The 18,547-nt window shown below is 41.2% G+C and overlaps 1 protein-coding gene across 1 annotated transcript in view; it reads right to left on the bottom strand.

The window, feature by feature from the left end:
* Positions 1 to 18,547, bottom strand: part of GPC6 (glypican 6) — a 1,118,958-nt gene that overhangs the window by 398,729 nt on the left and 701,682 nt on the right. Inside the window, exon 4 of the mRNA XM_073614370.1 lies at positions 1,155 to 1,320. Coding sequence (XP_073470471.1) covers positions 1,155 to 1,320 — 166 coding nt within the window. The remainder of the gene's footprint in view (positions 1 to 1,154; positions 1,321 to 18,547) is intronic.

Below are 18,547 nucleotides of genomic sequence, written 5' to 3'. Positions count from 1 at the left end.
GTGGCGCTATAAGAAGGTATTTATCACAAATAGATTACAGAAACATGCACAGTTTACATTATATAATACTGTAATACAGTGCATTTTAGGATTTTACAACCACTTTTACTCAGTTCCACTGGCACATGACTACACTGTAAATAAGCCATACTGGGTCTTTTGTTGCCAGAATTACTATAAGCCCCGGGCTTATTTTTGGGGGAACACTGTAAATAAAGTCCCAACAGTCCACACATAAAGTGCTCTAGTGCATCTTCATATTTTAATACGTGCTCCACCATATAACAAGAGTGCTTTGTCACCAGGTGAAATACTCGCTCACCTTGTTTACGTGTGGACTGTTGGGACTTTATTTATTTTACCTAATATGTGTTTATGTATTTTTCAATGTGTCAATGTTTATAGCAATTTTATAGCACAGGAGTTTGTTACCCAATATTTATGGAAGTCACTATTTTTTGTTTTTTCAATTGAATAAAATGATTAAATGATTGAATGATTGATTGTTCACTACTGGGCAGCGCTATCACAACTTTTTCTTTACTGATTGTTGTGGGAACACATTTAGTGATAGCTGCAGCCTTACGTTATATATATGAATAAGTGGTAGCGCACAACATCTTTATTATTTTTTGTCATCTCATATAGATGTCCATAACAGCAAGTCTTAAATAATTAAACAACTCACAGCACAGTTATGTTTGTAGAAAGAATGGAACTGGCTGTTAAAATTAATTTCCAGCACAATACTAGTAAGCCTTTAAACCTACTTTTAATAAACGTACAACAGGCTAGCACTCCTCTATTGCCCTATTGTACTGGAATACATGGTAATTAAAGCACACTTCGTTTTGTGTTTTCTTACAGCTCTGTATGATATCACATCAAGATCACACTGTGCTGACATGTGTGCCAAAAATGTAGCCATTAATCCCTACAGCAATAATACATTCAGCAACATCATAAAGCATTAATCACATGGCCATATAGTATTTGACTGTACCTTCTTATAGAAACTACACACTGCAAGTTAATAGCCTTCCACCAGATGCTAATTATTAATATTTAATAACTTCATTTGCACACTGCAGTGAAAATATCATATAAATCAAGTGATAATTATGAAAATTCAATGGTTAAATCAATGTCCATACCAACAAAGAGATTCCATTCAATGTCCAAATCAGCTTGATTAGCTAAGCAGCCTTTCATCACATTGAGGCAGTAGTTGTTGCAAGGTTTCAGTGTGGGCAGTCCACGACAGTACGGGCAATACAACATCTTCAGGAGTGCCCGAATGCACCCTGCATTTGGGCTGAGCTGTAAAAAAAAAAAAAACAAAAAAAAAAACCTGGTTTAGAAACTGTAGCTCTGACTGGAAAAAAATACTAAATTAGAATATGTTTATATGGAAGAGCAGTTAGAAAACGGAAAAACTAGGTTTGAGGCAATGTAGGTGAAAAATTAGCTTTAAAGCAATCTAATGGAAAATATTAAAATGTATGTAAACTCTAACAATGGACACCTCCTATTTGCTCCCTTTTGGTCTGTTAAATATACCATTGGAATCATATTGTTATATTCGACTACCAATTGATTAGCATTTTGTTATAGAGATCTGAGAGTGGGCGTGGTTTCATACAGTAGTTTAGCAAAAGGCACTAGACAGGGCTGACTTTGATGATACAGAGGTGTGATAAACCTCTGATGCCTTGTACACACGATCGGAATTTCCGACAACAAAACCGTGGAATTTTGTCTGAAGGGTGTTGGCTCAAACTTGTCTTGCATACACACAGTCACAGAAATGTTGGCCAACAATTATGAACGTAGTGCCGTACCACGTGTTTTTTCAGCTATTTAGCGCCACCCTTTGGGCTCCTTCTGCTAATTTCGTGTTAGTAGAAGTTTGGTGAGTGTTGATTCGCACTATTCTTTTTGCGTTTTTCATTTAGCGCTTTTCAGTTCGCACTTTTCATTTCGTGCTTTTCAGTTCGTTTCTGAGTGGCCGTTCGTCAACCAGACATGTTGCGAAATCGGAGGAGATAACATGTTATTTATTATTGGCCTTGGAGTTATTGCTTTGACATTATTTTTTTGGTTGAATAATGATTTGATTTGGTATATTTTCTATATTTTTGGATGCATAGAATGCCCTTTTTGGTTAAGTTCTAATGGCAGATAGCATGTCTAATTTTTTTTTTAATGCACAATAAAAAAAATGTGTACAATAATACTTGGCTATTTGTTTTACTTCAAATGACAGTTTGAGAGTAGGCAGTTATATTTTAAAAAATACATTGTAAAATTGACAAGGGACACCAACATAGCTGTATCTTTGATCTTATAAACTACTATAATTGTGCGGTAACTTGCACAAATAAAAAAAAAAAAACATAATATTATTATACAGAAATATAGTATCAGCACAGAGTGATACTGCGGATACTTATGGAGTATTCTGTGCCATGTCCTATGGTTAGATAGAATAGAAAAGAAATGTGTGGGCTTGGACTTTTTAGGCTCGATAACAAATGTTATTCAGTTAAAAACTAAAATTTATTGAAATATAGAAAACATTAATAGGTATTAAATAATAAATCAGATATCTAGTGGTTACTAATGAGCTCTATATACAAAGACATCATAAATATAATAAATTTGACAGTATCAAGAATTCCACGTACTTACCATAATAATAGTGGTATAATAGTTGAATATGGGGAGAGGGAGGGATGAAGGAGGGACGGGATAGACGCCCGCCAGGGAAATGGACTTAAAAGTTCATTTTAAGTTCATATCACTGGCGGGCGTCTATCCCGTCCCTCCTTCATCCCTCCCTCTCCCCACATTCAACTATTATACCACTATTATTATGGTAAGTACGTGGAATTCTTGATACTGTCAAATTTATTATGTTTATGATGTCTTTGTATATAGAGCTCATTAGTAACCACTAGATATCTGATTTTTATATTTAATACCTACCTTTATTACTATAATTCATTGCTTTCTATTAGACTATATTGCATTAATGTGCTTTTTTAACCAACACCTCCCTCCTTCCTCTCTTTTCAATTCCCCTCCTCCTCCTTGTTCCCCCCCTATTTTCTTTCTCCCCCCTTCCACTCTTCCTCTTCCTTCCTCCCCCATCTTTTCTATCGGTCTCTTCTCTCTTCCTTTCCATTCTATTCTCTCCCTTTCTTCTCCCCCCCTTCTTTCCTTCTTCCCCCCTCCTCCCCCCTCTTTTTCTTTTCTCTTTTTTCTTTTTTTTCCCCTTTTCTTTTTCCTTTTCCTTATTTTTCTCACCCCCTTCTTTATTTTCCCTTTTTACCCTATCCCTCCCTTTTCCCCACCCTCTTCCTCCTTCCCCTGTCTCCTCCTCCCCCCATTTTCTTCTTCTCCCTTCCCTTCCCTCTTCCCCCATCCCTGTCTCCACCCCCACCCCCCTTCCCTTCCTTTCTTCCCCCTTCTTGCCAATTGACATGTTGCTTATCCAGGATTCATCCGTCCTTTGGCCATCTTTACACATTAAATTTGCTTATCACATCACCAGCATATACAAAATACACCATTGTTACTATGTTGTATGCACCCCCATAGTGGACGAATACTTCTTGGGTCCTTTCGGACTAGGACTGGCTCATTTGGGTTTCCATCTTTGCCTGTCCAAATTCGCAGTGTTTATTGATGTGTATTGATATGATATTTTTGGTTTATGTTTTTTATTTATGGATTATCTGTTATATTTATTTAATGTCTTATGTTTAAGTTCCATGCTCCTGAAGAAGTGCTAGGCATGCAACATGTTGAGCTGTAAATGTTAACCTCTATCAACGACATAGCTCTTTATTAAATCTAATACCCCTTGATGGAATGATGATTGCCTCACCCTTGAATTATCTGTTATTTCATTCAGCTATGTATGGTCTGTATTGTTGTAACCATTTTCATGGACTGAATTGTGTACAGATTTTTAGATCTGTTTTTCCCTTTTTAATAATGTTTTCTATATTTCAATAAATTTTATTTTTTAACTGTATAACATTTGTTATCGTGCCTAAAAAGTCCAAGCCCACACATTTCTTTTCTATTCTCTCTACATAATAATATTATTCTTGATATCACTAGAAAAAAAAAGCCTTTGAAAATTTGTTTGCAATAACTCCATCAGTATCAGCAGCAAAGCAGCTTCATTATTATCCCTTTAAAGAAGAAGAGAATTGTGCGCTGCATTTGGAGATTTCATAATTTGCCACATCACGAATGTTAATTTTCCATTACAAACGCTAGTTTACAAGACTGACTGCTTCTGCTTCCGAGCATGCATGTTTGTACTTTGGACTTTTGTCCAACGGACTTGTGTACACACGATCGGAAAGTCCGACAACACACATTTGTTGGTGGAAAATTTGAAGACATGCTAGCTAACATTTTTTGGCGGAAAGTCTGACCACAATTGTCCGATGGAGCGTACAGACGGTCGGATTTTCCGCCAACAGCCTGACAGCCAACATTTCTCGTCAGAAAGTCCGATTGTGTGTACGGGGCTTAAGTATGTGGGGAGAATGATTGATTCATACTAAAACTTTGTGCCACCCTTATTTTCTTGAAAATTGGCTAGTTGGTACAGTCAGATTTTCATTTCAGGTCTATGCTAGAGAGGTGACACCTTTGATACAACACAGCCCAGTTTAAGACACATTTGTTGCTAAGCAGTGAAAGTTAGATGGAATGCAGTGATGTTATAAGCCTCTACTAGCAAGGTCTTAAAGCAATTCCTAATAAGGCGTCGTACATAGTCTTGCAGATCAGCTAAGCAATGCACATACTGAGTCTATGTTTTAGCTATGAGAGCCATATTTTATCCATGATCCATAATTCCTGCCCTTTCAGTTAGACAACAAACATCTTATCTTATAATGGGCATACATATTTGGTATCACAGGCATTATAAATTCATTCTACTAAATAATATGCTGGTTATCCAATTGTGAAATCTTGTTAAATAGGGGTACAAATGCATTTATGATTAGGGGTGTGTCCACTCAGCACAACAAAAAAAACTTCTTCAGCACACCGCTCTGACCCTTTGACTGGGTATGTTAACCCTGTAATGCCCTCTTCAAGGACCTGAAAAAGATGGCTTCATTTGCACCTCCGGGATCTTGCTTTCCATCAAAACTATAAAGAATTGCTAAAAGTCATTTATGTTGGTCAGTGATTGTGCCATATCAAATTGCACTTACTCTGCAAGTGAATCAGATTCTGCACTGAACCAAAGACCAAGAAAATGTTTCTTATTTTTTCTTTTCTTAAGTATTTTCACTTCTAATCGCTTTTTACTATTGATAATGTCTCTTTTGTAATATATCTTTATGCAAATTTGTTTTGCACTATTTTTCTATGCGTGAAGCTAAAAAAAACTTCAGTATGCAGCTCCCCCCACAGCCCCCCCAATTCTTATCTGAGCCCAATCACGATCCAGCGATGTTCATGAGAGAGACTGCTCTCCTGGGTCTTTGCCTCCTCATTGGCTGAGAGATAACAGCAGGAGCCATTGGAGCAGGGGCAGGACTGAGCCCCGTTCTGTGTGTCTTATGGACATACAGAGAGGGGCTTGGGAGCGACCCCACATGAGTGCCCCATAACAAGTCATTTGCTATGGGGGCACTCAGAGAAGAGGAATAGCTAGGAGTGCCGATGCAGGACTCAAGTGGAGGAGGATCGGGGCTGCCCTGTGCAAAACCATTCCATGGACCAGAGAAGTATAGCATGTTTGTTATTTACAAAAATACCCTTTAATATCACTCTAACTCTTTTGCTGCCAGAAGCATTTTGCATTTTTTGCACGTAAAATGCACATTTTAGGCCAAGAAATTTGTTAATATCCCCACACATTACACATTTTTTCTCAAAACAAAAAATGGAGAATAAAGCAGTTGTAATTTATTTTTTTTGGTCATATAATATGTTTAAGTGCACACAAACACAATAAATTACCACATTTTTGGTCAAATATAAAAGATGAGATTGTGCCAAGTAAATATATACAAAACATGTCAAGCCTTAAAATTGTACATGCCCATGATGACAAATTTTAGTACACACAATTTTCCATAAACAATGCTTTAAAAGCCCTTACAGGTCACCAGTTTACTGTTAGCCAGAAATAAAGGCAAATCATGTATCATTTGCTTTTTTCCTGGCCACAATGGTAAAGTAAAAAAAAAAAAAAACCTTCGCTTTCAGGTTCTTACTAGCTACTGACAAATGGACATTCATTGGTCTTCCTCCCCTCTACCTGGTGACACCTGCCATCCCACAGGTGGAACAGCGGAGCCCAGGAGACATGATGGAGGGTATAACTGGGGGAGTGCCCGTTCCATCCAGTAGATCACTTCCACTTGAAGGCCAACAGCCCATTTGTGAAGTTTACATTAATTCCTGACTACTGTAACAATTTGAAGTATGTGTAAAACCTTCCACTGCTGCCAATATACGCCTTATGTTGGTGGCAGTGAAAAGGCTAAAAAGTCACCCACTGAAGCCAAGTGAAAGTCTTCCATTATTAGTGGAAAAAGTTGAAAGGATGTGATCAATGGCTAGATGTTATGGAAAAACCCCAAACATTTTAAACCTCCCACTGCAAAAACGTGCCACAATTATTGGTGTTCAGGGGCATTTTAACGTCCCAAAAACAATCCCAAAATCATTGGTGTTTAGTGGCATTTTAAACCCCCACCCCCATTGTTGGTGGTTGCTAGCACATTTACATCCTCTTCCAAAAATCAGTGTTTAGAGTACACGTTCATTTTTGTAAGCATGCACGCTCAGCACTGGTATCAGCAGCCACTGGCCTTTATAAACAGAAGCAATGCAGAAGGAATTTGCTGAGTGGTCTTCAGCTTGTTCTCGTTTACCTGATACCCGATCTACTGATTGTGTATTATCCATTGTGTATTACCCAGCTTGCCTTCTGAACTATGCTACACCCTTCTGTCTTGTATCCTGTTTGCCCAGCTGTTACTAACGGCTTGTATTACTGAACTCTTTCTTTCCCTCCTGATTCAATATAAGTTGCCTGGATGTATCTGACTTTTGCTTGTTTTTGGACTCTGTCTTTGGCTCCTGATTCAGTACCACATTGTTCCTATGCCTGGTTCCTGGTTGGTGATCTTCTGTTCTCAGTTCTGTACTTCTGGCTGCAACACAGATCCACCTCAGTACTTATGTCTCTCTGTATCCTCACAATCTCACTTTCAGGAGTGTAGGAGGTATAAGAGGAGCCCTCCCATCTTCTCTGCCAGGTATATGATAGCCATTGGCCCACCTCTCCACCTATGATCGCTCCTTTTATTAGGAGAGATAGATTCATTTATTTAATTTTCCTTTCTCCCCTTCCTATCTTGCGAGAGCAAGTGGAGGGCTCACCAACGTAAACAATACTACACTGTTTACATTGGTTATTGCTGTAATTGGTCATCATATCAATCTCATGGCACAGAGCCACTCTAGTTGGCTCTGTGCTCTTTGTTGATGCACTCTGCTGTCTCATGGCAGTGGTAGCCCTGACTTTGTGTTTGTGCTCAAAGGTAAACAACATAGACATACGCGTATGTCCGACAGCCCTAGTAGGGGTGCTGTCTGGCTATTTATTTACGACCTATCGTAAGGTGGTTAAAGGGGTAATAATAGGAAAATGTACAGTACATGTATTTCAGGAATGTACTGCACATGTTTTTATTTTTTTATGCCTTATCATACTGTATACTTTAAAAGAGAAGTGCGGGGTTTAAATATACAAACCTACATACTCACCTAGGTGGATGCAGCATCGATCTGATGCTGCATCTGTCCCCCATTGCCTCTATGACTGGGAACTGAGTGATCAAAGTCTACTGATTACTCAGCCCTCTGTCTTCAGTGAGCAGAGAGCTGGTGTCAGTCATTGGCTCTCTGCCCCTCCAGCGTTCACTGCAGTGTCCTGAAAGGCTAATCTAGCTGCGGATCTAGGCATCTGGGTGGATCATGACACTAAAGTCGGGATGTCTCCAGAGTCTGGACCAGCTGACATCTGCCGACAACTGACAGTGGACTTTAGTCCGCTGTTGCATGAATCTGGATAATCTGGATCGCAGGAGTGCAGAACGAAGTGCAGAGAAGTAGGGTTAGAAGAGCTTTGACCCTACTTCTCCTTTAATGAAATATTGAATTTTCTCTGTTAAATGCTACAACACCTAGCTTGACCTTCCACATAGGGATGTACTTGATGTACAGAAATACCTCCTTTGGCAGGTAAAACAAATGCCATATATGTATTTCAGCTGTCTATTTAGTTTTTTGCCTAGAGTTCATCTTTATCCAAGGACACTTTATCGCATATACAGTATAGTAGGAATGCTTCTAGCAAACAGCTCTGATTTTTAACTGAGCCTACTGCATCCTCACCATTTCCCCTGTTCATTCTCTCTGATATACTAAACTGATTTACTACCCTGGAAGCTGAAAATGCAGTATGATAGTTGAATGGTCTCCATCAGAACTTCATTCTCTCTTTCATAGTAAAAAAGTAGTTATAAATGCAGTAGTTATAAATCTTCATGCTGCAGATAGCCGACAGCTGGAAAAAAACAAATCTTTGTATTTTAAATATGGATGTTGTGTTAAACAGTCAGCAGGTTGTTGAATAACATAAGCCTAATATTGTGTTTTGTGTGGATAATGAATGTCAGAGAGTTCCATGTCACAAGTAGGGATGAGCTGAACACCCCCCGGTTTGGTTCGCAGCAGAACATGCGAACAGGCAAAAAATTTGTTCAAACATGCGAACGCTGTTAAAATCTACGGGACACGAACATGAAAAATCAAAAGTGCTAATTTTAGAGGCTTATATGCAAATTATTGTCATAAAAAGTGTTTGGAGGACCTGGGTCCTGCCCCAGGGGACATGTATCAATGCAAAAAAAGTTTTAAAAACTGCCATTTTTTCAGGAGCAGTGATTTTATTAATGCTTAAAGTGAAACTGAAACTGAAATATTCCTTTAAATATAGTTCCTGGGGGGTGTCCATAGTATGCCTGTAAAGTAGCGCATCTTTCCCATGTTTATAACAGTTCCACAGCAAAATAACATTTCTAAAAGGAAAAAATGTAATTTCAAACTGCTCGCGGCTGTAAGGTATTGCCGGATCCCAGCAATATAGATAAAAATACCAAAAATACAAAAGAAAATGGCATGGATGTCACCTCCAAAATCCATACCAGGCCCTTCAGGTCTGGTATGGGCATTAAGGGGAACCCCACACCCAATTTAAAAAAAAAATGGCGTGGGGGTCCCCCAGGCACTATATACTCCGAACAGCAGTATATATACTACTGTATACTGCCTGCCCTATATACTATGCAGAAAATTGGGCCTTAGGTGTTGGTGGTGCCACAACACTGTAAGCCCTCACAGTTACTCTTGTTGGGCGCAGGAACGGGCCCTGCTGTGAAATATTATATCAAAAATTGTTTAAAAAAGTACATGCCCCTGTTAAACAGGGGCAGAAAAATTGGGCCTTGGGTGGTGGTGCCCTAAATCAAAAATATTATTGGACGCTAGCATCATCAAGATTGAGGAGGAATAGGATAGTCAGCATAGGCAGTCTTCAAGGGATCCCACATCCATAGCAAATTCAATCAGTTACATCAGCATCTGGTGCTTGATAACTGCTGATCCAAGACTGATTCATTTTTATGATTGTGAGCCTTTCTGAGTCTGTGGATAGGCGCACTCTTTAATCCATTACAAACCCTCCAGCAGCACTGAATGTGCATTCAGAAAGCACGCTGGATGCAGGACAAGCCAGTGGCTCAATTGCATATTGAGCAAGTTCTGACCAGCGGTCCATCCTCAAGACCCAATAACCCAGTGGATGCTCTGTTGGAAAGGTCTCCAAGTCTGCCCTTACCCCTAGATATTCCTGCACCATGTAATGCAGACCCTGGCGATGGTTGCTTGAACTGATCAGACCTTGGCGATGATGACTGAAAAATTGTTTAAAGGCATCAGCCAGCCGGCCCCCTTATTCACCGCTCTTCCTCTGACTGAACTAAGCCTCAGCAACACGTTGTCCAGCACCAAGAAATTGTAACCTCCCAGGGTCTGGAAATGCGTTGCACAACCCTTTTTTCAAGGCCTCCTGAAAATGTTTCATGCTCTGCTCCCTCTGCAAAGGCAGGATGAGTTTTGCAACCTTACCCTTGTAACGTAGATCAAGAAGGGTTGTCAACCAGTAATCATCCCTCTCCTTGATACCATGTATCCTAGGGTCCTTTCACAGGCTTTGCAGAATCAGGGAGGCCATGCAGCGTAAGTTTGCAGAGGCATTCTATTCTGAGTCCTCTGGGTCACTAAGGATCACATGATCCGTAACTAATTCCCCCCAGCCATGTACAACTCCCTGGGTTTCTGAGGACTGAAAACCATCCCTTGAAGACTGCTGCTGAGTGTTATCCTCTACATCCATGCTGACACAATCCTCCTCCTTCTCTTCTTCCTGTGTGTTTAGCAGGCCCGCAGGAATGCTATCTGGATAAAGGGGGCATTGAGAGGTAAGGAAGTCCTCCTTTTCCTCCCGCTGTTCTGCCTCAAGTGCCCTGTCCATGATTCCATGAAGCGTGTGCTCCATCAGGAAGACTAGAAGGACAGTGTCAATGATGCATGCATTGCCGTTGCTCACCATTCATGTGGCCTCCTCAAATGGTGACAGGACAGTGCATACATCCTTGATCAGTAGCCACTGGCGTGGTAAAAAGAGGCCAAGCTCCCCTGACCCTGTCCTGGTGCCATACTCGCACAGGTACTCATTGATGGCCCTCTGCTGTCTGTGCAGCCGCTGCAGCCTTGCCAATGTTGAGTTCCACCTGGTGAGCATGTCACCAATGAGGTGGTTAGTGGGCAGGTTGCATTCCCTTTGAATGTCAGCTAGATGAGCACTGGCATTGTATGACTGGCGGAAATGACCACAGACTTTTCTGGCCTGCCTCAGGAGATCCTGTAAGCCTAGGTACCTGCTCAAGAACTGCTGCACCACCAAATTCAGGATGTGTGCCAAACATGGAAAATGGAACACGTGTCCCTGTCGGAGGGCGGAGAGAAGGTTGGTGCCATTGTCGCATATAACCATTCCTGGCAGAAGCTGGCATAGTGTCAACCACCTCTGAGCCTGCCTCTGCAGAGCTGACAGAATCTCTGCAGACCAACTCAAGCACCGCATGGCATCTTTTAGCCTGACTGCTTGCGTAGCCCCTTGAATGCTTGCGGAGCACCTCTGGTTCAGAGCACAAATCTGCAGAAGAGGCCATAGAGGAAGAGGAGGGGGTGGAGGAGAGAGCTATGGCAGAATCACCACTAGCATTTTGGAGGCGTGGTGCTAGCAATTTGGCCAAGCATTTAGATGCTGAGCATGTGTATGGCTGGGACCAAATTTCTTCTTACGGTTCAGCAACTGGGGTAGGGAAATTTGCCTGCTAAGATCAGATGGTGATGTACTGCTAGCAGATTGGATGCAAGTACTTGGGACACCTATTGCTATACCTCCATTCCTCTCAGTGCAGGTTTTTGAGAGGACTGGAGCTATAGTAGGGTTGGAGATCCCAGATGAGGAGCAAGGAGAAATCTGCCTTTTTCTTTGATGTGGGTCTTTCAAGTGCTGTTGCCAATGGACTGCATGGCAGGTCGTCATATGTCCGGTCAAGCATGTGGTGCCCAAGCGGCTGCTGTTCTGGCCATGCTTGATCCACTTCAGACAGGTTGCAAACAGCAATGGTGCGATCTGCTGCACACGTGTCAAAAAAGGCACACACCAAGGAACTTTTAAAAATCAGAGTGGAGTCAGCAGCGTCCTGCACCTGCGGAGCTCTATGGTGTGATGCAATAGAGTGGCTGCCCTTAAGCTGCCCCCTAGAGGACATCCTGCCTCATTGGGGTTATGCCTCCTCCTCTCTTCTCTCAGGTAACCAAATACAGTCAGTGACCTCATCATCCCCTCCCTCCTCGTCACTGGAGCAAACTTGGAAGTATGCTGCAGCTGGGGGAACATGACTGCTAGTTTCTTGTCCTTCTGTGGCACCCCCTCTCTCTAGGCTCACGTTACTCCCTTCCTCAACTTGGGAACCAACATCGGAGCCTTCAAATCGCTGCACATCCTCAAGCAGCATGTACCCGACACTGTGTTCGAATAATTCTGGGGACTCCTCCGTGCATGATGGTGGGGCTACGGAAGGAATGACTGAACAAGGAGCCGGTGGAATAGGCAGCTGCGTTGGAAAGCAAACTACTCTGAGCCTGGGTGACAGAGGATAAGGAGGATGAGAACGGCTTTGTTATCCACTCCACCAACTCTTCTGCATGTTGTGGCTCAATAACACAGCCAGCAGCAGAAAAAAAGGACAAGTGTGCCCCACGGTCACCTGCAGAGGATGCACCATGTCCATGACCACCACTTTTGACTGTAGACACAGAGACTGCTTGCCCTCTTTTAGTGGCCTGTGAACATCTGCCCCTCCTTGGTGGCCTTCCGGACATGATGTATTTTTTGTTTTGAAACACCACACTACATTGTATTAGATACTGTGTACACTGCCTGAAGTGTATTAGAAACTGTACACACTGTATTAGATACTGTGTACACCGCCTGCACTGTATTAGAAACTGTACTACAGCTGCACTGTATTGTGTACTGTGTATACCACCAGAAGTGTAGTAGAAACTGTGCACACTGTATTAGATACTGTGCACACCGCCTGTACTGTATTAGAAACTGTACTACAGCTGCACCGTATTGTGTACTCTGTACACCACCAGAAGTGTAGTAGAAACTGTGCACACTGTATTAGATACTGTGTACACCACCAGAAAAGTAGTAGAAACTGTACTACAGCTGCACTGTATTGTGTACTGTGTATACCACCAGAAGTGTAGTAGAAACTGTACACACTGTATCAGATACTGTGTACACCGCCTGCACTTTATTTGAAACTGTACTACAGCTGCACTATATTGTGTACTGTGTACACCACCAGAAGTGTAGTAGAAACTTTACACACTGTATTAGATACCGTGTACACCACCAGAAAAGTAGTAGAAACTGTACTACAGCTGCACTGTATTGTGTACTGTATACACCACCAGAAGTGTAGTAGAAAATGTACACACTGTATTAGATACTGTGTACACCGCCTGCACTGTATTAGAAATTGTACTACAGCTGCACCGTATTGTGTACACCACCAGAAGTGTAGTAGAAACGGTACACACTGTAATAGATACTGTGGACACCACCAGAAAAGTAGTAGAAATTGTACTATGGCTGCACTGTATTGTGTATTGTGTACACCACCAGAAGTGTAGTAGAAACGGTACACACTGTAATAGATACTGTGTACACTACCTGCACTGTATTAGAAACTGTACTACAGCTGCACTGTATTGTGTACTGTATACACTATCAGAAGTGTAGTAGAAACTGTACACACTGTATTAGATACTGTGTACACCGCCTGCACTGTATTAGAAACTGTACTACAGCTGCACTGTATTGTGTACACCACCAGAAGTGTAGTAGAAACTGTACACACTGTATTAGATACTGTGTACACTGCCTGAAGTGTATTAGAAGCACTACACCACCGAATGCACCAAAGATATAGGCTACACTGGATGCAGAGTATTATATATATAATGCCAAACTGTGTATATCTATCTATCTATGTATCTATCTATGTATCTATCTATCTATCTATAGATATATATATATATATATATATATATATATATATATATATATATATATATATACACACAAACACACAGAGTTGTGCTCTATATATATATATATATATATATATGCACAGTGAGGGAAAAAAGTATATATATATATATATATATATGTATATATATATATATATATATTAATACACTACATGCACTGACTGAATATCGCGTAAACTCTGAATATATAGTCTATGCTATATATATACATATACTAGACTGACTGTGTGTGTGTATATATATATATATATATATATATATATATATATCAAATACACTGCCACTAACTAAATAACCTGCCTGCTTAATCTAACTTAAGCGATCTCTCTGTCCATGCCAACAACATTACACACAGCTGCCGTGTAAGCTGCCTTATATAGTGTGGGGTGTGGACTTAGTCCCCCTGAGCCATGATAGGGCAAAGGCACCCTGCCTTTGGCCAATTATGGCTCTCTTAGCAAAGCGCGCTGTGATTGACCAAAGCCTGCAGGTCAGATGCATGCTTTGGCCAATCATCATACAGCAATGCACTGCGATCTCGCAGTGCATTATGGGGCGTTCCACGGCGCTCAAATTTTCTGCAAACGGCCCATAATGTTCGCTGTTCGGCGAATGGGCAAACACCCGATGTTCGAGTCAAACTTGTGTACGAACTGAACATCTAGCTCATCTCTAGTCACAAGGTGCTTTTCTTGAGGTCAACCTCAGAATCAAAAGTGAGTGAGCCACCCTTTTCTTTTTCATTTCAGGGAGAACTATGACAAATATATTCAGTCCCATAAAATTTACGGCTGTGAGGATTGTGCCATGTGAAAAATGTATCTCATAAATGTGGTTGATAAATTAAACATTTTATAGTCTATTAACTTGATCAACAAGGGCAATGCTTAGGCAGCCTTTGTGCAGGTTCATACATATTAACCCCTTGCCGATGATATACGTCGGCACAATGGCACAGCTGGGCAAATGGGCGTACAGGTACGTCCCCTTTAAGAAGCGGCATTGTGGGCGCACGCAGTGATCGCTCCCATGTGAGTAGTAGCCCACCCCCCATAGTTAGAATCACTCCCCAGGACACACTTAACCCCTTGATCGGCCCCTAGTGTTTAACGCCTTCCCTGCCAGTGTCATTTACACAGTAATCAGTGCATTTTTATAGCACTGATCGATGTACAAATGACAAAATGGTGTCAAAAGTGTCTGATGTCTCCGCCATAATGTCACAGTCATGATAAAAATTGCAGATCGCTGCCATTACTAATTAAAAAAAATATATATATAATAAAAATGCCATTAAACTATCCCCTATTTTGTAGACGCTATAACTTTTGCGCAAACCAATCAATATACGCTTATTGCAATTTTTTTTTACCAAAAATTTGTAGAAGAATACATATCGGCCTAAACTGAGGAAAAATTTTGTTTTTTTATATATTTTTGGAGGATATTTATTATAGCAAAAGGTAAAAAATATTACTTTTTTTCAAAATTGTCGCTCTTTTTTTGTTTATAGCGCAAAAAATAAAAAACGCAGAGGTTATCAAATACCACCAAAAGAAATCTCTATTTGTGTGTAAAAAAGGAGGTCAATTTTGTTTAGGTGCAACGTTGCACGACCGCGCAGTTGTCAGTTAAAGCAACGCAGTGCCGAATCGCAAAAAGTGCTCTGGTCAGGAAGGGGGTAAATCCTTCCGGGGCTGAAGTGGTTAATTACCACTCTTATTCTTTACGTTACCACATTGAGTTCAGGTATCAAAATTGTAAAATATGCTGCGGATGAAGGGACTATGGCTCATGCAAATTAAGAAAATAAGACTATAATCCCATCCAAACAGTGACTGGTATATACTGTTGAAGTAGATTGGAGATGTCCAGTCTACCACACTAGAGACATCTCCAGGTACCTTCTTTTTTGTCTCTGGATGGGTATAATAAACAACTTTAAAAAATAAACATTATTTCATCTCAGATGAATCAAAGTCAGTCTAGGCATGGTGTTATTTCCTGAGCTTTTCTTCTTTTACTGTTATTTTTTTCTTCCTATTTATAAAAGCATATTTCATGGTATTGTTCATCAGGAGAATTAATCATTTCCCCCTTTTTCAGTTCTGTATCAAAACATTTTTCAAACTTTTGCAGCTATATTTGCTATTTTTTTTATTGAAATATTCCACATTTAAAAATGTGACTATACAGTATACATTAAAAAAATAAAATAAAACGCAAAGTATTATACTACTGTTGTGACAGTGATGAGTGTAATAATGTTTAATAAATACTTCCCTAATCATCAAACTATTACATCCAGCGGGGTCCGGTCTATGCCAAAAACCAGGAAGTGCTGCAAGAAACACCTACAAGTACAAATCAATACAATTTTCACATTTTTGTAGGGTGGAGGGGAAGTACAAAAAGAAAAAAATAGCTATGAGGTGCAGTGGCGGCTGGTGCTTTTTTTTTTTTTGGGGGGGGCGCAAACAAACTACAAAATACTGAAACCCCCCATCAATTGCAGCCTCACTGTGCCGATCAAATGCAGCCATTGTGTCCATCAAATGCAGCCACTGTGCCCATCAAATTCAGACACTGTGCCCATCATATGCAGCCACTGTGCCCATCATATGCAGCCATTGTGCTCATCATATGCAGCCACGTGTGCCCATCATATGTAGCCACTGTGTCCATCATATGCAGGCACTTGTGCCCATCATATGCAGCCACTTTTGCCCATCATATGCAGCCACTTGTGCCCATCATATGCAGCCACTGTGCCCAAACGCAACCACTTGTGCCCATCATATGCAGTCACTTGTGCCCATCAAATGCAGCCACTTGTGCCCATCATATGCAGCCATTGTGCCCGTCAAATGCAGCCACTTGTGCCCATCAAATTCAGCCACTTGTGCCCATCATATGCAGCCACTTGTGCCCATCAAATGCAGCCACTTGTGCCCATCAAATGCAGCCACTTGTGCCCATCAAATGCAGCCACTTGTGCTCATCAAATGCAGCCAATTGTGCCCATCATATGCAGCCACCTGTGCCCATCATATGCAGCCACTTGTGCCCATCAAATGCAGCCACTTGTGCCCATCATATGAAGCCACTTGTGCCCGTCAAATGCAGCCACTTGTGCCCATCAAATGCAGCCACTTGTGCCCATTAAATGCAGCCACTTGTGCCCATCATATGCAGCCACCTGTGCTCATCAAATGCAGCCACTTGTGACCATCAAATGCAGCCACTTGTGCCCATCATATACAGCTACTTGTGCCCATCATATGCAGCCACGTGTGCCCATCAAATGCAGCTGCCTGTGCCCATCATATGCAGCCTCTGAGAGGACTTACCGCAGCATCTCCTCCAGCGTGTCTCCTGCGATCCTCTTCCTAAGTGTCAGGCATCCAATAGGGTGGCCTGGCACTTTGACCAATCAGGAAACAGGTCTGCCGCCCTGCTTCCTGATTGGCGGGGAGGAAGGTTAGTGTGAAAATAGTGAAAATGTAGTCGCTATTGTCACACAATTCGGTGAAATCAGGGCGCACTCTCTGCGCCCCGAGCCTACCCTATTTTGAAGCCTATTAGAGCCTCTGGCTCTAATCAGGTGCTTCAAAAAGTACCAACCCCACCATAGGAATCCATGCATCCGGCGTCCTTCAAGGGGCCGGGCACATGGATGGGGGGTGCCCCCGTGCGCCTGCAGTGCACGGGCCACCACTGATAAGATGTTATGTTCTGCTTTAAAGTGTATGTAAACCCTGACAATGCACCTCTCTTTTTTATTTTTTTATTTTTTTACAAAACAGGGTTGCTTTATTGCAATCTTCAGCAATACAGTAGAACAGAACACAAAAACACAGTCTAGTTCAGTATACAGCAAGAAGAGGTACATACAGAGTACCATTAATCAAAGCAGTAATAACCAAAAAAAAATGAGAGACTCAGCATAATAAAACACATAGAGGGTAACTCTGCTTTCGTGGGAAAAAAAATAGCAAATAAAGAATAAATAATATAGCGCATATGATTGCGACACTAATCATTTTGTAACTGAATGTTATTAAAAATTACCTTTCCTTTTCAATCTGCAGCCAATGTAATTTTCTGAGAATGCAGTGCAATATGGCTACCTGGAGTTGTTCTGTACACAGAATGTGTGCTGACCACTCCCCAGAAACATAATTTCCTGCTTGTGTGATTGGCTCACCAATTTTCCCAGAAGTTTGCCTAAGATACAAGTCAGATTTCAGGCATCCCCTGCAACAAAAATTTCATTTTTGAGAGATACTTTCAATACTAACCCATCTAAAGGGATGCAGGCCCAGCAGATTTCCTCATTAGTGCCCTGTTCCTGCCACACCTGACAGTTAATTATGAAACCAGTCCCATTAGACCTACTCAGAACAGAGGCACAGTGAAACACACAGGGATTTCTTCAGAATAACAAAGGGTAGGAATCTGCAACTAAGTTTGTTATAATCCTTGCAATGTACATAGATCACCCAGAGGGTAATGTTTTTTTCTCAACAAAAGTGGAGTTATGCTTTAAGTAACAGGAAAATGGAAGAATCACCTCAGTTCAAAGTCCAGGGGGCCATATCTTTTCAAACTTCCAGGGGCATCCCCTATTGATGTACATTAAATTATATAGGGGGGGAGCTGTGTTCACCATAGCCTCCCATGAGGCTACCTCAGGTATCGTCTGAGCCGCACATTTCATCAGAATTTC

The sequence above is a fragment of the Aquarana catesbeiana genome, linkage group LG02, assembly GCF_042186555.1.
Source record: "Aquarana catesbeiana isolate 2022-GZ linkage group LG02, ASM4218655v1, whole genome shotgun sequence".
Classification (NCBI taxonomy): Eukaryota; Metazoa; Chordata; class Amphibia; order Anura; family Ranidae; genus Aquarana; species Aquarana catesbeiana.
Note: the sequence above shows the minus strand (reverse complement) of the source record. Positions and strands in the feature narration are given on the sequence as shown.